The 24,773-nt window shown below is 42.7% G+C and overlaps 1 protein-coding gene across 1 annotated transcript in view; it reads left to right on the forward strand.

Moving 5' to 3' along the window:
- arfgef3 (ARFGEF family member 3) overlaps nt 1-24,773 on the forward strand; it is a 93,564-nt gene that overhangs the window by 55,769 nt on the left and 13,022 nt on the right. The window contains exons 23-34 of the mRNA XM_039783761.1: nt 446-757; nt 3,745-3,878; nt 5,600-5,745; nt 7,434-7,613; nt 8,724-8,865; nt 9,487-9,609; nt 10,469-10,572; nt 11,291-11,435; nt 12,291-12,419; nt 13,834-14,010; nt 16,030-16,144; nt 18,562-18,664. Of these exons, the coding sequence (XP_039639695.1) occupies nt 446-757; nt 3,745-3,878; nt 5,600-5,745; nt 7,434-7,613; nt 8,724-8,865; nt 9,487-9,609; nt 10,469-10,572; nt 11,291-11,435; nt 12,291-12,419; nt 13,834-14,010; nt 16,030-16,144; nt 18,562-18,664 (1,810 nt within the window). The remainder of the gene's footprint in view (nt 1-445; nt 758-3,744; nt 3,879-5,599; nt 5,746-7,433; nt 7,614-8,723; nt 8,866-9,486; nt 9,610-10,468; nt 10,573-11,290; nt 11,436-12,290; nt 12,420-13,833; nt 14,011-16,029; nt 16,145-18,561; nt 18,665-24,773) is intronic.

Here is a 24,773-nt window from a genome sequence, read left to right on the forward strand (position 1 = left end):
TACTTTGAAAATAGAAGTTTGTAAGTTTTATATTTCTACGACAATAGGAGCATTGCATTTTCAGTAGAGCTGCAAAGATGAATCCATTATTCGCTTAAATGTCAACTATTAAATTAATCGCAGACTATTTTGATAATCGATCCATCGTTTTGAGTCATTTGTTTTGTAAAAAGCATGTACAAATTCTCTGATTGCAGCTTGTTAAATATGAATATTTTCTAGTTTCTTCTCTCCTCTGACAGTAAACTGAATATATTTGAGGACGTCATCTTGGTCATCCCCATTTTTCACCATTTTCTGACATTTTATACACCAAACAACTAATCGATAAATCGAGACAATAATCCACAGATTAATCGACACTGAAAATAATTGTTAATTGCAGCCCTAATTTTCATGAAGTTATTATTTCTTTTGTGACCTCCTTTACCTTCCTACCTTCCAGGGTGACTGAGTACATCAGCTCGTTGGAGCACAGCCACTTCAGCGACGGCTCGGCCCAGCCGTCCTCTCTGACCCCCATCAGCCAGCAGAGCCAGCAGGCCGCCGGCGTGGACCTGGGCATGGAGCTGAGCTGCGAGCCCAGCCCGGAGGCCTCGGAGCTGGGCCTGAGCCAGCCCGTCATCCAGCCTCTGTCCATCCAGGAGCTGCTGAGGGAGAGCAGCCGGGGCCGAGGGCTGGAGCTGAAGAGCGGCAGCCTGATGACGGGGAACAGCGCTGCCAAGGCTGTGTGCACGCTGTCAACACAGACTGACAGGTACAATATTTATTTATTTATTTATTTATTTATTTATTTATATATATATATATATATATATCTCACGTGTCATAGATTTATCTCTAGAATCCTACATGAAGGATGAGTTATTTTAGCTGTGGTTCACATATACATCGTTTTTAGTAACCTCCTTAATCATCAAAGTCTATATTTATGCTTTTCTGCAATTTTTTGTACGCTTTTTTAAATGTTTTTTTTTTTAACGCTTTCAATGCTTCTTTGATGCTTTTGTTTTAGCTTTTATGCTTTTTTAAAACTTTTTTTACGCTTTTTGTAATGCTTTTTGTAATGCTTTTTGTAATGCTTTTTGTAATGCTTTTTGTCGTTTTTTTACGCTTTTTGCACTTTTTTGATGCTTTTTCAACGCTTTTCTTATGTAGCATTACCTAACATTAACGTTAGCTAGCCTATGATGCTATGGATTCCTACCAGAGGACGCCCCCCCGCAGGTGCAAGTCCAGTTGGCTTTTGAACGTTAAAAAAATCCACCTTTACATGTGTTTAAGTAATGTAGATAGTCCGTGGATAATGGTAATTGTTGATTTTGTTTAATGTGCCAAATTGTAATTATACAAGTGATAATTGGTCGGACTGTTTAGCTGAAGCTATGCTGGCGGCAGCTCTCACTTGTTGCCATAGCGACTCCAAACATCCTGGGCCGTAGCTGTCCAAAGCCAGAGAAATTAAACACAACTCTGTTTTTTGTTTATGAGTAACGCATAGTTTTTTATTGACGGGAATAAATGTTCTAATTTCAAATTTTTTGTTCATGTAAGCAAGAAATAAAATACTTTCTGATAATAAAGAGGCGTGGTTTACTTCGCAGGCTGTGAACCTGCGTATCTGGGTCACGTGACAGCTATATAACAAAAGATGGATGCTGGGATTCATTTCAACTTTGAAAAAGTAAAAAATTAATTTAAAACGTGTATTATTTCACTAAAAGAGACAATCATATTGTTAAGCGCAATTATTTCTGAGACAATTAATCGTCCAGCAAAATTTGGGAATTTTTCCAGGCCTCCGTTGCATCCCTAAAAAGAACACATAGCATCATGACAGTTCTATTTACCCCCAACCTCACAGTCTGTCTCAATACTAAAGACAAAGTACATAATATAAAAACTAATAACAAGGGTCTGTAAGACAGGTTGCAGACTGTGTAGACCAGGGGTGTCAAACTCATTTTCCCAGAGGGCCACACTGGGAAAAGAGAATCCCACCAAGGGCCAGACATGTAGAGTTCATTGACATGCTTTTGTTACTGCATGTCACTTTTTTTTTTTTACATTTTGGTAGCTTTTTTCCTAATTTTTATTGTTTTTTTTCCAACTTTTTTGTGGTTTTCTCAGACATTTGTCACCTTTTTGTAAATTAGTTGATTTTTCTGACATTTTTGTACACTTTTTGTTAACATGAAGCCCTACAAAAGTCATCAAGAGAGTTCCTTAGCCAACACAGAATTTAGCAAATCAAGCAAAAACAATGATACATTTTTTTTTTAACAACAACCTGTTTCTCAGCCTGAATATGAAAACTCTCTGCTTCTTCTGGGGGAATTTCTGAGTCTCAGAGTCGGCAAATCTGCCATATTCTGCTTTGAATGTCAGGTAGTTGCAGTTTAAAAAAACACTTTCCTGTGTTTTTAGTTTGGCGCACAACTAGGCGGGCCAAAATTTATTGTGAACCCAAATTGATATACGGGCCGGATTTAAATCTGCAAGGGCCGGATTTGGCCCGCGGGCCTTGACTTTGACACATGTGGTGTAGACTATAAAAACAATGGCAGCTACGTGCTCGCTTAGTTGAGTTTATAATTCAGCGTCTGCTGCCTCCTCGTTATCACCTTGTCAAATCAGCAGCCAGCATGACGCTGACTCTAAGTGACATGGGAATTTGGCAGATAAATTGGCCGCCATTTGGTGCTCTGCAGGAGGTGCTTTGGTTGGGGAGTGTTTATAACAGCCACAAGATGGCAGCAGGAGTGTTTAAGACCAGGATTACATTTAGAATGAGGTTTAGGTTAAGGTTAGAGTCCTCACTAATGAGGTTTTATACGTTATCTTATTGTGTGGTTAAACATATATAGATTTTCTTCTTTGTCTATGTGAGCTACCCTAATGTTAGCCATGTAATATACTGTAATATATAACTTGGAGAATATATATTTCTCTATTTGCTTGGTTTGTTATTGTTTTTATTTAATTTTAATTTGTAATTTAAATTCTTTTTTTTTAATCTTTTTTTGTTATTTAGTTCTGTAAGCAAATATTGTTGAATTTCTTTTCTTTTTCTTTTATTTCTTTTCTTTTCTGTATATGTCATGACATGTTTTAATATTGTCTGATTAAATGTTGTTTTGGACCCCAGGATGACTAGCTGGTCGTCTAGGCGTCAGCTAATGGGGATCCTTATAATAAATACAAAAACACAAGTATAGAAATGAAAATGTGTGTGTGTCAGTGTGCGTGCCAACAGCTCTGCACTTATCAAAGTTTGGTGCAGCCAGGATCATGTCTTATGTAACCAGTTATCGAGGCTGCTTTTAGGAGCGAAATAGAGAAAATGTTCCCTCGGATGTTTTGCAACAGCAAAGCACATTAACAAGCTGAAAGTGGTGCCAAAACGTTGTGGATACTCCTCTGCACACGGCTTTCCCAAAAACAGCCATTTAAAATTGTGTGTGTGTGTGTCTGTACATCTGTGCGTGTGTGTGTGTCTGCGTCTGTGCATCTGTATGTGTGTGCCTGTGCGTGTGTGTGTGTTTGTCTGTGCGTGTGTGTGTATGTGTGTGTGTGCGTGGGTCTGCGTCTGTCCGTCTGTGCGTGCCTGTGTGTGCGTGTGTGTCTGTGTGTGTGACTGTGCCTGTGTCTGCGACTGTGCATGCCTGTGTGTGTATGTGTGTGTCTGTGTGTGTGTGTGTGTGTGTGCATGTGTGTGTGCGTGTGTGTGTGTGTGTGTTCCAGGTTGTTTGAAGAAGCAGCTACCAAGCTGAACCTGGTTGGTCTGGTCGGCTTCCTGCAGCAGCTCCGGAAAGCTTCTCAGTCTCAGCTGTTTGACTCCGTTACTGAGACTGGAGACTATTCACTGGCAATGCCAGGTATACACACACACACAGACACACACACACAACACACACACACACACACACACACACACACACACACACTTTTCACTCATGTATGTGTAATCCATCCAGAGCGAGATCCAGATCCATCCACATTAATCAAAGTGACATTACCAGATGTTGTCTTGGTCATGACAAGTTGACATTAAATTAGTTTGGGATGTCTTTGTCATGACAACTTGATGTTAACCAGGATGACATTACCAGAGGATGTCTTTGTCATGACAACTTGATATAATGTCATCCTGTTTAATGTCAAGTTGTCTTAGTAAGGACACTCCAAAGAAATGTAATGTCAAGTTGTCATGACAAAGACCTCTTCTGGTAATGTCACTTTGATTAATGTCAAGTTGTCATAATCAAGACAACCCAAACAATGTCAACCTGTCATGACAAAAATGGAATGACACTAAATGACAGAAGTCATAAACGTTGATGACTTGTTTATAACGTTTGTGACACGTTCATGAAAGTGTCATGTCATAGTTATGACCGTGTCATGTCACGATTATGTCGATCCCTTCAAGTAAAGTGTTACCCAACATACATTGAAAAGAGAAAGCTAAACATATACAGAGAAATGAAAACAAAAGATACGACAATACTGCATTTCTATAAAAGACACGTATACCAGTGTTTCCATAGTGATGATTGGTATCGTATGGCACTAAACCTAGGATTTGCCAGAGCATAATAATGCTGTTCTGGGAGACGTTCAGGCCACAGATGAATTTGTAGATCAGACTCCTGCAATACAAATCAGGTCACTTGCACTAGAGCACCTGGGTGTGTTGAGCAGTATCCTCTTACATTCATTATAAGCAACCTTAAGCTTCTGCGTGCTTACCTTTTTTAAACTTAGTCCATAAGGGAGCAGTACACAAAGGAGTGCAATATGCTTTAAACGGGCTCATTTTGACCTGATCCGAGCTCATGTGGAATTTTCTTACCAGCGTGTTAGCTTGGGCATATAATCAGTCCCTCCAGAAAAACGCGATTATGCGATCGCATAATTCAATGCATAATCAGCCAAAGTCCGCATATTTATGCGGGGGCCGCATTTTTTCACAAACGCCGCACTTTCGCCACATAAATTGCCAATTTCCGCGCAAAATATGCGGCGCTTGCATGATTTCATAATCCCCGCATTTTTGTTGCAAAAAAAGTCCAATATATCTTAGCAGAAAGTTGAAAAAACGTTGCATTTACTTCACACAAGAGCAGCCATTTTCCCCTGTTGCCATGGGAACGTTATGAAGTGACGTAATTACGCGACGTGAACATCATCGAAAAGCAGGGTGTTGGGGGAAATCCTTTTTTTTCTCTCTTTTTCATCAAACCGCAGCTTTTGCAAGTTCCCGCAATTTCATCGCATAAAATTGCATAAATATTTTTGGATTTTTGCCCGCAACAATCACAAAAAAAAAAAACATTTCTGGAAGGACTGTATAATATGCGACGCTGCCTGTATACTGTATATCCTCATCACCAGATAACTGATCTGTAATGTAGTGACCCACATATTGAATTTTATTACAGACACTCATCACTTGTCCTAACTGATTACATTAGATTAGATTAGATTTGATACAACTTGATTGAATCTACATTACCACGCTTATTAGGAAATTAATATGAGTAAAAAAAAAAAAAAGGCCAATCCGACTCATTGTTTCCCCGCTGTGTGTCTGTAGGCGAGGCCAAGTCGACGCTGGACCGACGCAGCGCTCTGCATCTCTTCCGCCTGGGCGAGGGCATGCTGAGGATCGTCATGAACAAGAACCGCCCTCTGCTGCACATGATGAGGGCCTGGAGCGTGGTGGCCCCACACCTGGTCGAGGTAGGGGGCTTTTTTACAGGGGGGAGTCCTGGCCAAGACGGCAGCACAAAGAGTTTCACATAAAAGAACAAACAGCAGGCTTCAAGCCAACAGCACATGACATCAACAGGGTTTCCGCGGGGTCTTAACCCTCCTGTTGTCCTCTGGTCAAATCTGACCCGATTTCAAAAAAAAAAAATGCCTATATAAGAAATCTGGGTTTCCGTCAACCAAATTGTCAAAAGAAATGAAATGGACGGTTCCATACAACGCTCTTCACAAGTAAAATAAATGATCAGTTCACTACTTTCATTGAATTATATTTAATTTTATAGCATTTGAATTTTTGTTTTTATGTTTTTATAAAAGAACGTTTCAAAAAAAGTGACAAAAATGTTACAAAACGTCCAAAAAAAGGGCAGAAAAATGTTAAGATGCACCAATCAGGGCCAAGGGGTGGGTGTCTAACTGCGTGTCAATCACTGCTCATGCACACGCATTCATTCTCCCTTGTGGGGGAGGGGCTTAGGCGGAAGTTTTTGGCTTTAGCAGAAAGGAGGGGAGGGACTGAGAAGTTGTCGAAGTTCAAATGTTTTGGCTAATTCCTGGATCTTCACAATCCTACCTACGGCACCTTTAAGCGGGAACGCTGTAACCGGCAGCCTCAGACTGGGCTGCAATGTAACCCTACGGCACAAATATCAGTTTGGTCCACTAAAAGTGCTCGTTTGGCCACTGACAGGCTCAGATTAATATTCTAAGTGTCTGACAACATTATGGAAAGGATCCCTACAGAGAGGCCTTTCCAAAACCTCTTTAAGACCTTTCTGTTTAACCAGGAACAGCTCTGAAGTCTCTAGCGCTAATCCCACCAGACTCCATTTAAAAAAGTAATACTTTTAGCGTGTATAGAGCCAACATATTTTCACATGTAAATCTGTAAACCATGTGTTTATTTCAACCACAACTAGAGTTGTGATGGTTGGAAAAGTGGAAAGACGACCCAAAACGGCTTTTCGTAGATTTTTTTTGTTTCTGTCGACTTTGAATGAAGTGTATTTTACGATGCTAAAATGACTGTTTATTAACATGGAGTCTGGTGGCTTTAGCGAACGCAAATTCGCAGATGTTTTTATGTTTAAAAAAAGGATCTTACTCTTTAACAGAAAGGTCGACCTCCTTAGAAATCCTTTGCATAATGTTGTCAGACACTTCGAATATTAATCTGAGTCTGTCAGCAGTAAAACGAGCACTTTAGTGAAGGTAAATACAAGCTGCACAATTGCCCTATTAACTTACATTGTAGCTTGTTTCTCCGCTGCCGACTGCAGCGATCTCACTTAATACTGGACCAATGTCAAAGATTGCTGTTCCCATCAGTCACTTAGACACACAAACATAGGAACATAGGTTGAAAAACACGGTAGTTACCCTTTAATTTCACACAATGGTCATGTACCTGCAGCCATATTTAACATATTTATTTAAATATTCAACATAATTCTTGTCCATTAACTCAGGGATCACTTTATTTAACCTCTCTAAAATTACAGAGAGGTTATTTGTTAAGAATATGCTGAAAATATGTATTACACGTTCTGCACTGTGCACCTTGAATGTGTGCACATGATGTGACTAGATAACCGCTATGTGAAGAATATAGTTACAGCTCACACTGCAAACACGGTGAAAGTTTCTTCTCCTCCCAGGCGGCGTGTCACAAGGAGCGCCACGTGTCCCAGAAGGCCGTTTCCTTCATCCACGACGTTCTGACGGAGGTGCTGACGAGCTGGGCGGAGCTTCCACACTTCCACTTCAACGAGGCGCTGTTCAGGCCCTTCGAGCACATCATGCAGCTGGAGCTGTGTGACGAGGACGTACAGGACCAGGTGAAGTCCCGCGCCGCAAGACCTTCCCCCGCAGCGCCGCGGAGGAAGGTCTGGCTAGTTCCTGGACAGGAGAATGAAACTGCCAGGAGTTGTTTTGCGTTTCTTTAAACCAATCACAATAGTCATCTTGGGCACCGCTAAGCTCCGGGCATCTCGTTAAAGGTCCCATGGCATGAGAATTTCACTTCGTGAGGTTTTTTTAACATTAATATGCGTTCCCCCAGCCTGCCTATGGTCCCCCAGTGGCTAGAAATGGTGATAGGTGTAAACCGAGCCCTGGGTGTCCTGCTCTGCCTTTGAGAAAATGAAAGCTCAGATGGGCCAATCAGGAATCTTCTCCTTATGAGGTCATAAGGAGCAAGGTTACCTCCCCTTTCTCTGCTTTGCCCGCCCAGAGAATTTGGCCCACCCATGAGAGAGAGAGAGATCATGGCTTTCAAATGAGAAAAGTGGCAGTTGGTCAAGGCCACACCCCCACCCTCCACCTTGCCCCCCCTCTCTCCTCCTCAATAGCTACAGACACAGAAATGGTACATCCTAAGAAAGCTCATTGTGGGACTGGCTCTAGTGGCTGTAATTCTGCACCAAGGCTGAATTTCGGGAAAGAGACTTCAGATACAGTATTAGGGGACCACTAAGGCCTATATAAAAGAGACTTCAGATACAGTATTAGGGGACCACTAAGGTCTATATAAAAGAGACTTCAGATACAGTATTAGGGGACCACTAAGGTCTATATAAAGGCATCTAAGGAGCACCATGTCATGGGACATTTAAGGAACTTGTTTTGGTGGAACATTTGCACCAAAAAAAAAATAAAACACCACATACAGTATTAACCCTCCTGTTGTCCTCGGGTCAAATTTGACCCATATTCCAAACCTTTCTATATCAGAAATTTGGGTTTCTTTCAACCAAACTGTCCAAAAATAACGTGGATGGTTGACTACAACCATTACTCTTCACAAGTCAAATTAAAGATCAGCTCAGTACTTTCATTGCATTTGGGTGTTTTTATTAATTTTTTATAGCTGAAGCATTACGTGCAGCACCTTTTTTTTATTGGGCCAGTTTAGAAGACGGTCCTGTGCGTCCCGTGTGTCCCTGCAGGTGATAACGTCCATAGGAGAGCTGGTGGAGATGTGTTCTCCTCAGATCCTGTCAGGGTGGAGGCCTCTGTTCAGCGCCCTGAGGACCGTCCACAGCAGCAAGACAGACACCAAAGACTACCTGCTGGGAGAATACTCCATGGGTGCGTCTGACCGGTCGACACGCTCACATTTAATAATAATAAAACGAATAGCTGAAGTTTATCATCTGGCACTTATGAAAGTTGTCTGCTTTTTTTTTTTTTTAAAGCAAGAAACGACCAAAATGTTTGACTGTAGTGAGAAAAATGGAAACCAGTAGGTTTTTCTAATGTACTCTGTAAAAACGTGAAAAACCCTACCTCCCCCCTTCCCCTCTCTCTTCCCTCCCTCCATCTTTCCCTCCCCCTTTCCTCCCTCCCTTCCTCCCTACCATTCTCTCCCTCCCCCTTCCCTCCCTCCCTCCTCCCCCCCCATTCCTCCCTCCATCCCGCCCCCTTCCCTCCCTCCCTTCCTCCCTACTGTTTTCTCCCTCCTTCCCTACCTCCCCCCTCCCTCCCTCCATCCATCCTTCTCTCCCCATTCCTCTCTCCATCCCTCCCTACTGTTCTCTCCCCCCTTTCCTCCCCTCCATCCCTCCCCCTTTCCCTCCCTCCCTTCCTTCCTCCCTACCGTTCTCTTCCTCCTTCCCTTCTCTACCGCCTTCCCTCCCTCCCTCCCGTTCTCTCCCTCCTTCCTTCCCTTCCTCCTTCGCCCCCCCCCCCACCCCCCATTCTCTCCTCTAGGGAAGTCCCAGGCTCCAGTGTTCGATGTCTTCGAGGCTTTCATCAACACCGATAACATCCAGGTGTTTGCCAACGCGGCCACTGACTACATCATGTGCCTCCTGAAGTTTGTCAAAGGCTTAGGTTGGTCTCCGTTGTACACTCTATTATTTCCAGGTCATCACTTTCACACGCCTTTAGGGACTTTATTTTGCCTGAGAATCGGGCAGTAAACTGTACGTTTGATGTAAGACGGGCATGACGCGCATGTAGAGTTCACACACCGATGTCAGGGCTGCACAAAAATATCATTCACATTTAACAAGCTGCAAAGAGAGAAGTTTGACTTTTTTATTATAAAAAAGGACTCAAACCGATTATCAAAATAGTTGGCGATGGGCGCCTGGGTAGCTCATCTGGTAGAGCAGGCGACCATATGTAGAGGTTTACTCCTCGACGCAGCGGCTGCAGGTTCGACTCTGACCTGCGGCCCTTTGCTGCATGTCGTTCCCCCCTCTCTCTCCCCTTTCATGTATTCAGCTGTCCTATACAAATAAAGGCTTAAAAATGCCCCCCAAAAAATCGTATAAATAAATAAAAAATAGTTGGCGATTAATTTAATAGTTGGATGGCGAGGGGATTTATGTATGTGTAAATTCACTCATTCACCCAAAACTGTCACAGTTAACATTCAATGCAAATGAGTACTGAAGAGGACCAGGGCCACGTGTGAAAAATGTATTTGAGTTCTGAGTTTAAAAGTCAGAATTCTGACATTAAACTCAGAACTCAAATACTTTTTAACGGAAAAGTTATTTTTTTTTTGTTCACACTTAATACGTATTATGATTTTCAGCTTTAACAATTTTCATTATGAACTTATGTCAAAGACTTTCCGTATTACTCGGGTTAGTTATAACGTTGCACAGTAATAACATTTTGAGTTGTTTTGTACCAAATTCTAATTTCGTGTGTGTGTGTGTGTGTGTGTGTGTGTGTGTAGGAGAGGTGGACTATAAGGAGATCGGAGACTGTGTCCATGTGTCGGGTTACAGCTCCACCGACCTCTGCCTGCCTGCTCTGGACTATCTCCGCAGATGTTCGCAGGTAGGAACTTCTTCTCAGAGTTCTGAGCTGATGAGTGTGGGCTAGGGATCCTTTGTGTCTTTGAGAGATTTCACCGTTAAGACATTTTCTTCTCAAGACCTAAGTGACAAGATATCACAGGAAGCAATGCACAGTACTATAGACTAGAGCAGTGGTTCTCAACCTGTGGGTCGGGACCCCCCCAAGGGGGTCGCAAGATCATTTCTGGAGGGTCGCCAAATAGTTGGGGAGAAGAAAAAAAATGGATCAACATATTCTAGACTGGGGAATGTTTTTTTTTTAACGTTACTGTTTGAGTTCGGTACCTGGAACGGGTCCTGGAAAGGGTCTGAAGGTGGGTCAGGGGAGAGAACATGTCCCGGACACATCAGAAATCCACAGAGCCTGGAGCAAATGGGACAAGGCTAGGTGCTAGGTGCTAGCTGCTACAACTAAAACTGTCATTGAAGCAAAGCATTATTTGTTTACATGTATAAATCAGAGCATTCACAAAAAGAATCACTCGAAATCAGCGGGGGGAGGCGCGTAGAAAAAGCTGTTTACACTGGTTTGCAGCTCTCTCTCATTGTCGGAGGGGGGGGGGGGTCGCCACTCAAAAAGGTTGAGAACCACTGGACTACAGACTTAATATTGGTTGAGCAGCCGCTGATAGCAGGAGAACATGCGCAGGTGTTTGTTCCTCTTCTTCCCGTGACTTAACGGAGCGTTTGATTGACAGCTGCTGGCAAAGATCTACAAGATGCAGTCCAAGCCGGTGTTCCTGGGGGCGCGGCTCGCCAGCCTGCCCCTGAGATCGCAGGAGCGCTCGATCAGCACCGAGGACGGGATGGACTGCGTCCTGCAGGAGTTTGACGACGACACGGGTAACGTGTCTGTCTCTTCTCGCTTTCATGGAAGTCCTTCCCCCGTTCTTTTCTGGGCGTCAGCCCTATGTTCCCTCAGCCCAATGGTCCCACAGCCCTATGGTCCCACAGCCCAATGGTCCCACAGCCCAATGGTCCCACAGCCCAATGGTCCCACAGCCCTATGGTCCCACAGCCCTATGTTCCCACAGCCCTATGGTCCCACAGCCCTATGTTCCCTCAGCCCAATGGTCCCACAGCCCAATGGTCCCACAGCCCAATGGTCCCACAGCCCTATGGTCCCACAGCCCTATGTTCCCACAGCCCTATGGTCCCACAGCCCTATGTTCCCACAGCTCTATGGTCCCACAGCCCAATGGTCCCACAGCCCAATGGTCCCACAGCCCAATGTTCCCTAGCCCAATGGTCCCACAGCCCTATGTTCCCTCACATTTCTAAGAATTTTTTTCCACTGAAAATTAGGCCCTGTTCCCACAGCCCTATGTTTCCACATTTCTAAGATTTTTCTTAAAATTAGGCCCTATGTTAGGGTTAGGGTTACGTTCCATCTGTAGTCCAGTGCTACTGGACTATATATTGTGTATATATATATATATATATACTGGTATATATAGGTTGGGTGTAATTGGCTACCAAATTGGGAGAAATGGGGATACAATCTCAAACAAATTTATGAAAAAGGAAATGTGGGAACATAGGGCCTACTTTTGGGGAAAATGAATCGTAGAAATGTGGGAACATAGGGCTGTGGGAACATAGGCACGCTCCCCTTTTCTGTCTTTTTATACTTTTTTGATCCCCTCTTAACACTCGGTCTAAGCCCAGCGGCGTGTTGCTGTGCTCTCTGGCCTGCAGGTCTGATCCAGGTGTGGATTTTGTTGCTGGAGCAGCTCACAGCAGCGGTGTCCAACTGTCCCCGCCAACACCAACCTCCAACCCTGGAGCTGCTCTTCACTCTGCTCAGAGAGGTCGCCACTGTGCCAGGTAACATAAGCCCATTTCTCACGTCAACTCCAGACAGCGGCCGACGAGTCAGGTGCGGACCAGAGTTTCCCTTTCACACACGTGGCACTCAAACGGGAGATTGTCCGTGTCTCATATGCGTTCTCACTTCCTGGAAATCCTCCATTTTTGGTTTAGGAGAGGGGTGGCGCCTGGGCATTACATCGTGTCACAGAGCCGGTTTGTAATTTACTCGTGAACAGCTGAGTCTCTTGCCGTTAGTTGAGTCTGTCTGCCGATTTCTGCATCGGCCCTTACCGACAGAAGTCCCACGATCCCGTCGTCTCTCCAGGTAGACATTTCCGTTGGCGTCTCTTCTTGTAAATCGCCCTCCTTCATCTTGTTTTCTTCCAGTTTTGCCCAGGGTGCATCACAGAAACACGCTCGCTGTGAATTCTCTGGACAACAAGCTGCTCTATTCACACACGAGATCCAACATTACACCGACTTTGCACTCGGGAGCCGGCAGGGTAAAGACCGTTTAATGTCCGGTTCAACTGAGTCGGACATTTCTCGCTCTCACATACAGCTCCGCCGGTAATCTCTAGATCATTTCAGGTTCGCAGTGCATGTGTGAAAAGGGTGACGCAGACACACAGACGTATGTGGATTTGATTGTGTCTGACCGTGTTCACATCCAGTTTAGGCGAACAGTGTAGGGTGCAGGGCCATTTTTATACCATCCTTAACACAAAATCAAGATTTGATTGATTGATTGATTTTATTTGACCCTTTCGTTATAAGATACGACACAGCTTTGCACCAAACATAAAAAAACAGAAAACAAAGTCAGGATAACACTGTAAAGCCATGGGGCTTATTTCCATTGTGGTCCCTTGCGGGGGGGGGACAGAGAAAGTGGCAGCAGATCAAGTATCAATCCTCACATCCATACATATATTAAATAGATCCATCAAGACAATACAGTAATAAAAAACAGTAATATTGGCATCTGAGCCATTTTTTCAGTGCCTGCTTAAAACCTCCCAAACTTCTGACCATCTTTAGATTTCCTGGCAACCTCTTATACAGGCTTGTTGCTACATACAAAAATGCCTCCTTACCTAAATTACTCTTAACTCTAGGAGGTACAAAATCAGTAGAGCTGCCCCTGGTGGAGTAGCTGTGAACATCTCTCACTCTGTTAAAATAATTGATTAAATATTCATAATAGGTAACCAAGGAGTTCTTATTTTACAGCCAAATGTTCTGAAATGGCCAAATCTGTCACACAACTAATCATCCTCACTTCTAATGATCCTCTAAACAGAAACAGCCATCTCACGCTGCCTTTGCTGTCCCTTCTGTAATTTGCTTTGCTGTTGCCGAAGGGGTTTTTCCAAATAATCACACATACTTCACCCTTACCGTCTAACTGTGTCCCCTCTCTCTCCAGGCCCGGGGTTCGCCATCTTCGCCGTCATCCAGCTGCTGCTTCCCGTGATGTCCCTGTGGCTGCAGCGTAGCCACGGCGACCACTCCTACTGGGACGTGGCGGCCGCAAACTTCAAGCACGCCATCGGCCTGTGCTGCGAGCTGGTGGTGGAGCACGTCAACAGTTTCATACACTCGGGTGAGACATACATAGCTGTGCGCGTGAGCAGGAAGTGTCTGTGTGTGTTTGGGGTCTTACTCTAGGGGCACTGTGGCCACCGGAGTTGTCCACGTTTGTTGTGAAAAAAAAACAGCAATCACCAGAGAGGTTGATGGTAGTTTTAGGCCTCACCCTCCCCATTTCCTTAAGTTTCCCTCTTCAGTTCTTGCAGTTTCAGTGATCACAGGATCAAGTAAACGAGGCTAGAAGACGTTATGTCTGGCTGAACATGTTAGAGCTCAGCGTCCTTAAAATACCAAAAGGTTAAAATAGACATTGCTCCACATAAACCCCGAGCTAATTGCCCCTGTGTTGGCTTTTTGACATTGGCACTGAATGCAGAATCTGTCATGTTTGCAGAGCTAAACCTTCCTTTTAATAGGAAAAGCAAAAGCTCCTTAATGCTCAAATGGGGTAGCCTAGCTCCGCCCTCCTACGTACTTCCGCTCAATTTTCATTTTCCTTCACTACTCCGTCTGGCTTTGCGGTATAGTCTTGGGTTTTCTACCAGCCAAATCAGAGGGAGTGGCTGCGGACGATGACGTCGAGGTCGTGCGCTAGTTTGAGTTGTAGTTCCGTAATGGCGGTGGAAAAAGATGCGAGCGAAGCCATTCGGTCCGTTGTGGCAACGCTGCCGAATATCCAGAAGTTAAAGCCCGAGCAAGAACAATGTTTGCTGAGTTGTGTTGGTGGCCATGATGTCGTGGCCCTCCTCCCCACGGGGTTCGGGAAAAGTTAGATTTTCCAGATCACTCCGTTAGTGGTGAAGGAGTTGGCGAAGGCGAACGCTAGCGATGCTAAGCCGACGTCACGACCAAACGTTAGCGATTGGTTCTGGCAGATCCAGAGTGGCTCTGGGCAGATCCAATAGTTTTAAACTTCAACAGAGTACCCGCCTTCAAGGAAGTTAACACTTGTCAATGGAGAGAGGCCAGACTCTCTGGACAAATGAGAATCTGGTAGGACCAGGCTAATGGACCAGAGTCTGGTAGGACCAGGCTAATGGACCAGAGTCTGGTAGGACCAGGCTAGTGTACCAGAGTCTGGTAGGACCAGGCTAATGGACCACAGTCTGGTAGGACCAGGCTAATGGACCACAGTCTGGTAGGACCAGGCTAATGGACCAAATGGGGTGGCAGTAGCTAGGAGCAGTAGCAGTCCGTAGGGAGTTGGGTTGGGAACCGTCGCTGGAGTGTGGACTGGTAGCTGGAGAGATGCCAGTTCACTGGGCACTGCCAAGTTGAGCACCGTAGCCCCCACCCCCTCCCAATCGCTCAGGGCGCTGGTCCAGCACTGGCAGTCCCCCCTCACTCTGACATCTCTCCATTTGTGCATGTATAGGACTTGAGCATGTGTGTGTGTGTATTTCAGGCCCATGTGTAGTGATTTCTAACAAACTGTAAATTGTAATTTCCCCACTTGGGATCAATAAAGAATTATAAGTTATTATTATTATAAAATAGTTTGAAAGTGTGAGTTGAAACCTTGTCGTTCCTGCAACAACTGTTGGCTCGGATTTTCACTCCACTCTGTAGTTGGTGCTCATTTTAGCTCTGTACAAAAGCTCTGTGAACCGAAAAATGGTTAAGTGTGTTACGTGGCCACAGTAGATTCTAGTAGATAATTTACATGAACCCCAGAAAAGTTGAAAGGAAGGGAAGATGAAGAGAGGGAAGTAAGAAAGGGACATGAACAGCTGATGGAATTTGACGTTCATTTTAAACCCTAGGAACACGCATCTGTGATCAAATATTCTAAACTGATCCCAGATCTGATGGATTGTTATTGTTTGTCTGTTGAGCTTAAACACTGAAGATAAGTAGAGCGTGACCAATGACTTGTTGTTCCACTGCCCTCCTCCTTATATTACGCAAATTAAATTGTGGCCACGCCATCTCTGTCCCATGTGCTAACCCCAACGTTGTGTGTGTGTGTGTCTGTGTGTGTGTGTGTGTGTATATATGTGTCTGTGTGCGTTTCTGCCTTCCCTTTTTGCAGATATTGGTTACGAGTCTTTGATCAACCTGATGTTGAAGGATCTGTTCAAGCTTCTGGTGGCTTGTGTGTCTGAGCCTGCAGAGACCATCTCCAGAGTGGGCTGCTCCTGCATCAGGTGACCACACATTACTCACTCTCTCTCCATCTCTCTCGCTATCTCTCTCTCTCCCTCTAGGCTACACCACTGACCTGAGATCAGCTAGTCTTCTGAATAGGTCGCGCAGATCTCAGAAATTTCATACATTGTTCATCTGCTATTTCATTACTAAATTCACTTCTGAGACTTTTTTATGCGAGAAATCAACTATGTAGAGGTCAAATATGGGTCATTTTACGGAAATGTATAGCTAATTGCAAATTTGGTAAGACAAACAATGTATAACATTGCAGTGTCTGAAATATGAGACCTGCTGTCTCGTCTCCACTGTGTGTATGTGCTTCACGCAATCTAATCAGTGCCATTCCATTTACATTTAAATTTTGCTGAGCGAAATAACAACTGTTGTACAATATGAAACTCTTTGCTGGTATTTATGCCCTTTGCGTGGTTTGCAATCAGCCAAAGATGATTTTATTGAGAAAAAACGCTGTACTCGCATTGGTTGATACACTAACATGGACTTTTTTCTTTTTGAACAGCAAATGAGGGGTAAGCATTTGTCTAAAATAGATGATCTGACTGATTGCATCATGAAAAAACAATTTCATTTGAAATTGTAATCAGTATGTTGGCCAGAAAAATTGCAATCAGATAATATCCTCACATTTTTTATCCTCCGTTTGAGTTGGAGGAAGTCTGAGAATTTGGGGCGAAATTCTAAGAAGACTTTATCACTGTCTTAAAGAATAAGGGTTGTGGTATTCTAGATTTGTATTATTGTCCGCAAATCCCAAGAAAGGGCCAAATCTAACAACAAGTTAATCCCAGTAACAGTTATTGGTCTGCGTATCCAAAACGCTGATATATCTTCTTCCTCTGTGACATGCTGTGGAGCTCCATCACTGAACCACACTGTTGCACTGGGTGACATGTTCCTTCATTTTGACTCAATCCCAAATACACCGTCCTGCAGCGTGAAATACTCACCAGAGCACCGAATGTGTAATGATCTGCCGCTGGAAATAATCCCCCCAAAATGCTACATTTCTTATGTTTCTTATGTTATGTTTGCTCGAATAAACAGTGCCTTGCTGCTTTAGGAAATGACAGAGCTTTAAAGTGCCCATATTATGAAAAAAACACTTTTTCTGGTATTTGGGGTGTTCTTTTGTGTCTCTGGTGCTTCCACACACATACAAACTTTGACAAAAAGCCATCCATGCTGTTCTGAGTGAGATATGGTTTCTGAATGTGTCCTGCCTTCAGTCTCCTGGTGAGCTGTTCAAAATCGGCTCGGACTGTGACGTCACAATCCGAAATGAGCTGGCTAACCGCAACCGTTAGCTCGTAGCGTTAGCGTTAGCATGCTAACGCTAATGCTAACACTAGCATGGTACCTCGTTCTCAATAGCAAAGCACTGCTACAACACACAAGTTCACCATAATCTACAAAAGAACTACTTACATGTGCGCCCTCATTTAGAAGTATCCCAGCTAATCCTGCCTTGTAACTGACTGAAGTTGGAGAAACAGCCTGTCTTTTACTTCTATGGAGCTAGCTAGCTGACATGATCTACATCTGAGCTACTGAGCATGTGCGAGTGCAATCAAAGATAGTACAGAAGAAGAAGAAGAAAAGAGGTCTCACTCTGTAGCTAAAACAGAAACCAGGTGAAAAGAGGATCTACAGCAGTGAGAGAGAGCTGTGCAGTACAACAAAAATATGGTGTTTTTTGAAAATTAAACCATGTAAACCTATTCTGGTACAACCTTAAAATACAATTATGAACCTGAAAATGAGTATAATATGGGCGCTTTAAAAAATAAAAAATAAAACCGATATACTGTATATGCGTGAGCCATTTTTATGAATATGTCTTCAGTAGGAACCAATGGGATGGGGAATGTGAGTGTCACCAACAGCGCAGGGTAGTCAGTAGTCAGTGTCATGTTGTGACATGACTACTGACTACACTTTCATGAATGTGTCATAACGTTATAAACAACCCAAACAATGTCAACTTGTCATGACAAAAACGGAACTACCCTTAATGACAGAAGTCATAAACGTGTATGACTTGTTTATAACGTCCAACCAGAAGTGCAAAAAAAAAGTCTAATGCGATGTTCAAGTGTAGACAGGTGGTGCATAGGCAGGACAAGAAATATATTGCGGTGTTATAAGAGCAGAATAAATTATGGCTATGTAATGTTATGACAGTGTAATGTCACTCTTATGTCGATACCTTCAAGTAAAATGTTACCGAAAGTTTTACGAGGCAGCCAAACGTATTGTTGGTTTTGGTATTTACTGAGGTATTATTTAGATCATAGTTTGGACAATGTGTTACAAAGTAGGTTTATTTTTTGTCTGACACTGGCACAGACACTGTTATTCTCTCTCACCGTCGTTTCTATTGTTCCCTCTCCAGGTATATTTTGGTCACAGTGGGTCCAGTGTTCACGGAAGAAATGTGGCGGTTGGCCTGCTGTGCTCTGCAGGATGCTTTCTCTGCTACGCTAGAGCCTGTCAAGGTACACACACACACACACACACACACACACACACACACACACACACACACACACACACACAACACACATAAACAAAACTGCAGGCAGTTGCAGATTAAGTAGTGTATAATAAAATGGCATACATCATGCTCTCGTGTCACAAGTCAGCAGACACAAAAATGTAAAAAGGTACGAACATTTGGTTTCACTTTACTTGCAGGTATCTACATGAGAGTGACATATGATTTATGAAAGTGTCATAAACATTATAAACAAGTCATATACGTTTATGACGTAACGCTTCTGTCAGTAAGTGTCATTAATTTTTTTGTCATGACAAGTTATGGTTAGAGTTAGGGTTTATGTGTCATGAGAGTGTCATGTGTTCATGTTGTCATGTCACTCTTATGTAGATACCTTCAAGTAAAGTGTTACCGAAAATGTGCACATTTAGAAGCACACTCAACAGGCCAGTCCACAGTAGTAAACCTGCATAATCCATCCCCAATCTGAAGCTGCTGGTTGGGACAGAAGTAATCTGAAAGCCTTTGCTGTTAATGCTGTCAACATGCTGCCACTCCACGTTAAGCTTGATAACCCCAGTTACCCTCACACACACACACACGCTCACGCACGCACACACACACATACACATCGAGAGTGTCCTGCTGCTGTGAACAGCGACTGTTTCCTCACTGTGTCAGTGTTTTTTTTCTGTTCCATCTCTCTTCTCTCCGCTAAACTGATTAAAGAAAATGCTGCCTCAAAGCTTCCATATCTGGGCTAGGTAATCCAAATCGTTTGTCTTGACGACTGCACATAAATGCAGCTCAACGTTTAACAAACAAGAGCTGCGACCTGAATTTTGTTCACAAAACCACAAACAGTGCTTTAAGGTACATATGTGTATGTCTTAAACATAAGCAGTACAGACAGACAGACACAACTTTGCCTAAAAAGGTGGTGTCTAAAGTTAGCAGGATTATCTGTCTGATCATCCATCTGAACGGAGAGTAAAAGCACTCTGACCAGGCATTCCGTGCCAACTTTTGGTAGTTTTTGGTACTACAAGCAAGTTATTGTTGGTTACCTATAGAGCTGCAAAAGACGAATCGATTAGTTGTCAACTATTAAATGAATCGGCAACTATTTTGATATTCGATTCATCGGTTTGGGTCATTTTTTTATGAAAGAAAGTAACATTTTCTCTGATTCCAGCTTCTTAAATGTGAATATTTTCTAGTTTCTTCTCTCCTCTCTGTGTGCCGACTAAGTTGAGCTGGGGTTAAAAACCTGCTGAGTAATACTGTATGAGACAATTTCCCAGAATGCTCAGCTTTGTGACAAATGAGGAGACTATGTTCATTTGTTAATTTTCGTACCTGCTGGGGGGATGTGCGTGTGTGTGTTAAGTAGAGGTGACATTGGCAGGCATTCTATTGGTGGATGTTTTGTGTTCATGCAGTCCTGTGGCAACTGACTGACTGCAGCTAAGCTGCTTTACAGCTTAGAGCCACATCTGTGTGTGTGTGTGTGTGTGTGTGTGTGTGTGTGTGTGTGTGTGTGTGTGTGTGTGTGTGTGTGTGTGTGTGTGTGTGTGTGTGTGTGTGTGTGTGTGTGTGTGTGTGTGTGTGTAATGATGATGATCTCACCACCATTGACAGATTTTCTCTGCCCAGCAGATATGATTTTGGGACTGTAACTGACCAAATGAGCTTTGTGGTTATTTGCTGGCCTATGTTCTCAATCTCCTTAGCAACACATTTAAAAAAAAAAAAAAAGAGGTTGTCCTTTGTTTTATTCTTTGTTCGTTTATGAACTTCAGTTCTCAGATCACTGCTTTGGCTACCAATTCTGTCACAGAAACAACGTCTACTGCTTGTCCATGGACCACAGACAGGTTCAGGTCCGAGATTCTTCTCAAACCCCCCCGACCCAGTCCGAACCTCGCAGACCGCTCAGGTCGGCTGGTTCTGGACGACTGGCTGCTCCCAGGGTCAAAACTAAACACGGGTGAAGCTGCGTTGAGCTTCTACGCTGCTACATGTGGAACAAATTGAAGCAGAAGGGCTAAGACCTTCTTTCAAATCAAATCCAAGCTGAAGAGCTACCGGTTTACCATTGCTTTTAATTCATCTTCTTCTCAATCAAATGTAGAGCCCGACCAATAAAGGATTTTTAAGGCCGATATCGATACAAATAATTGGTGATTTAAAAATCCGATATATCGGCCGATATATATAAAAAAAAAAAATCCAGAAACGCGTAACAAAACAAAGAGATTTCCCTAACATTAGTTATTTGTAGTTATTTTTGAGTCCTCACTAATAAACTTTTGTTTTATTGTCAAAACGGAACAGAGGAACATCAAAATATATTAAACTTCTGATTTTTTTTTTGTTATTGTGTTTTCGTTCAAATAGTGTAGCCAACAGGGACGTTGTAGAGCGCCCTCAGGTGGACAAACGATGCAACGGAAACACTCTTAACATGGTTGAAGGGTGTTTCATCGTTTTTATTTTATTTTTTAAATATTCATTTATCAGAATCATTTATTTGTCATAAATGATTCTGATAAAGGAATATTTAAAAAAAAAAAAAATCATTGATCGGCCATTATAAATGCTGATAGCGATAGCTTGGAAAATGCCCAATATCGGCCGATAATATCGGCAAGTCGATATATATCGGTCAGGCTCTAATCAGTTAGTTTCTTTTATGTTTTTTATTATGTGCTTTTGCTTGCTTGTTCTATTCTTCTCATTGTTCCACTCTGTGTGTGTTTTTAGGGCTGGGACAGTATGCTTTTGTCCCGATTCGATTCTTTCACCATACATGGCTGCAGAATGGATTTGTATTGTGATTTTCATTTATTGCGATTCAATAGTGTAGAGTGTTGGGTATTTCTTTTCCTTCTTCCACAAAAACAAAAGTTACATAATACACTTCTAGAGACAATATATCAGGAGACATATCTAAAAACTACTTGTTTTCTAATTGTTTTCTGATGTGCACGTCCCACGTCAGTCTGACATGTATTTCGTTTGTAAAGAAGTACATCACATGGATTTTCTCCATTTTCTGTTTTCGGTCAGAAAACGGATATGATGTAGTCCCCATCGGCGGTACAGTATAAAGAGAAAATATTTAGATGAATCATTGGTTGAAAAAATAAATACAAAATATTGATTCTGGGAAAAGAATCAATTAAAAAAATCGTCGCAAAAAAATCACAATAGATACGATTTTCAATATATATTTTTTTTCCCACCCCTAGTTTTTATCATTTGTTTTTTGTGCTTTTACCTGTGTAAGGTGTGAAGCCCATTAATTATGCAATGTCTTCTATTAACACATGTCTCCTTGGTGAATTTATCTTACAGATAAACAACGGTTATTAAAATATAATGCTCCCTTTTAATGTATGGAATCTCAACATATGGCTCAGCATGCTCTTAGCCACATGCAGTCATTTTGTTTATGTAACCGCTTTTGTGACATGTTGGGGCTAATGGTTTTGTTTTACATGGCACATCATATCTATTTAGTTCTTATGGCAGTTTATATAAGAGCTGCTGTGATCCAGATGCTTTTACAGCTGCGATTACATATTGATCTGTAAAACTTTTTTTTTCATGTTTTACATGTGTGTAGATAGATTACATGTTAAATAGTAAAATGGGACACATAACTAGCAATTTAATTACCCTTCGTACTGCTTTTTGATTATGTTAATAATACATTTTATTTATAACGCACTTTACATTTAAAACAAATCTTAAAGTGCTACAGGGTAAAAGCGTCAGTATAAAAGCATGAAAACGGGCGCCTGGTTAGCTCAGTTGGTAGAGCGTGAGCACACATGCAGAGGCTCAGTCCTCGACGCAGTCGCCGCGGGTTCGGTTCCGACCTGAGGCCATTTGCTGCACGTCATTCCACCTCTCTCCACTTTCATGTCTAAGCTGTCCTGTCCAATAAAGGCCTAAAATGTCAAATGATTGTATAAAAATGGGAGACTAAAAGCAGCAAATGTTCTTAAATGTGCAATATTGGATTGAATCCTAAAATGACCACAATATGTCATCAGACATCATATCATATGTCATCTATTAAGGTAACATGCTAAGCTGAAATGCTATGTTTTCTGACAACAATGCTAATGGCAGTATTTCCTCCTATCAACTGCCCATTTTGAAAGCCGGGCCGGGTTGCCAGATATATCTGTAAAAACGCAAACCCAGCGCGCTGCAGCTGTAGTACAGCCATGGAAGCTGCAAACAAACAAAGGGGATAACAGTTGACGTTCAGTCGTTTCAACATTTGTGTACTTACATTGAATATCACAGAGTAACGTTACTCGAGTTAGTTACTCGCACAACAATTGAGACACAGCCAGTGAAGTGATCCCGACTGGTCAGCCCATAACTGCTAACGTTACCGGAGGACCAAGCAAGCCTGCACCGGGTGTTTACAACGTGTAGTCTGTTGAGCGGCCGTGGCTGTGAATCGGTACAGAGGACCGTGAGTCTTTAGCGGTTGTTTCCTTAAAGGGCTCATATTATGCTTTTTGGCATTTCCCCTTTCCTTTATTGTTTTATCTATCATTTTTGTGCACATTATAGGTTTACAAAGTGAAAAAGCCCTTTACTTCAGAGACAAACGTGCGTCACTTTGTAACACACGTCGCAATGCTCGACTAGCTGCTAGCGTGGCACGCCCTCATACTCTGCTTCTGACTGGCTAGTAGTCCTTACCTAGCTACTGCGCATGTGTGACTCCTAACAAAGATGGAACAGAAGTGAGATGTCTCACTCTGTAGCTAAAACAGAGAGCTCAACACACAGGGTGAAAAGAGGAGCTGCAGCAATGTGCAGTACAACAAAAATATGTTGTTTTCTGAAAATGAAACCATGTAAACCTATTCTGGTACAACCTCTAAATACAATTATGAACCTGAAAATGAGCATAATATGAGCACTTTAATTTTAAGACGTCTGTCAGTGGGGTAGAGAAGACTGCGAGGTAGCGGTGTTTTTAGCGGCTGTTGCCATCATTTTAATCCGAGATAGGGTGGTTGTCAGTCAGGTACAGAGCTCCGCATGAGCACGGGCTTTTATGACAATATCAATGTATGCTATGTCAATATAACCAGCATCTAACGTTAGCTACTCCGCTGTGCTCTGGAGTAATGTCTGGCTGTGTATGACTAGCGTCTTGCAACATTGATGCTGTGTTCTCAACCTGGCAACCTCCGTGAACTCCAGGTCTGGGGAGGAGGGGGCGGGGGAGACGACTCTGTCCAGTATTTTGAATTTGGACTGCAGTAACTATTTTAGCTGAAATAACTAAAGAGAAGGTCTAGTGTTTGTAGGACACCGGCAGCCCTCCGCATAAAGCTGGCAGTCAATCCCTAACACGTCCTTATGCTTTCACACACATCAACACGTGACCTCTGACTGGGTTTTAGAGGAAAGCTGATTCTTCTATAAGCGCTGCATTCAGGTCACATTCGTATAACATAATCTATATACTGTATTAAACAATCAAATCAGGAAGGACATTAAAACATTTGTATCGGCTGGCCACAGAAGTAGTTAGGTGATTGACTCACCAGCTTTCACCATTTTACCAGAGAGTGTATAATATAATGGAATTAAAAACATGGATAAGGGCTATGTACTGTATACCGTGTAGTGTAAGTTTCGGGGTTGTTTTGCTTCTTGTTTTATTTGATTTATGTATTGAGGGAATATATATATGCTGTCCCTTCTCCTAGGAGAACTACCAGCTTCTCCTCTGATGTTAACATTGGGAAATTGGCAATTTTTTGGGCTATTTTTCCAAAGTGTAAATATCTTAGTGAATAGAATTTTTCACAGTGGAGGATGACAGTGACACAGTGGATATCTCTTTTTTTCTAGCTCCCCTGTTCAGCAGTGAGCACATATACGCTCCTCTCTGGGCAGCCTGAGTCTTCCTGTCTCTACGGCCAGTTGGTGGTCACTGAGCCTGTATTTAGTCAGGATCCATCTCTGTGTGCAGATACTCAGCCAATTCATGTTCTCTGTTAAGAGTCAGATAACAATTTAGTCTACTTTGTGTTTTTGTTTGACTTTTCCAATGTTCTAAA

The sequence above is a fragment of the Perca fluviatilis genome, chromosome 19 (assembly GCF_010015445.1).
Source record: "Perca fluviatilis chromosome 19, GENO_Pfluv_1.0, whole genome shotgun sequence".
In the NCBI taxonomy this organism is placed as follows: Eukaryota; Metazoa; Chordata; class Actinopteri; order Perciformes; family Percidae; genus Perca; species Perca fluviatilis.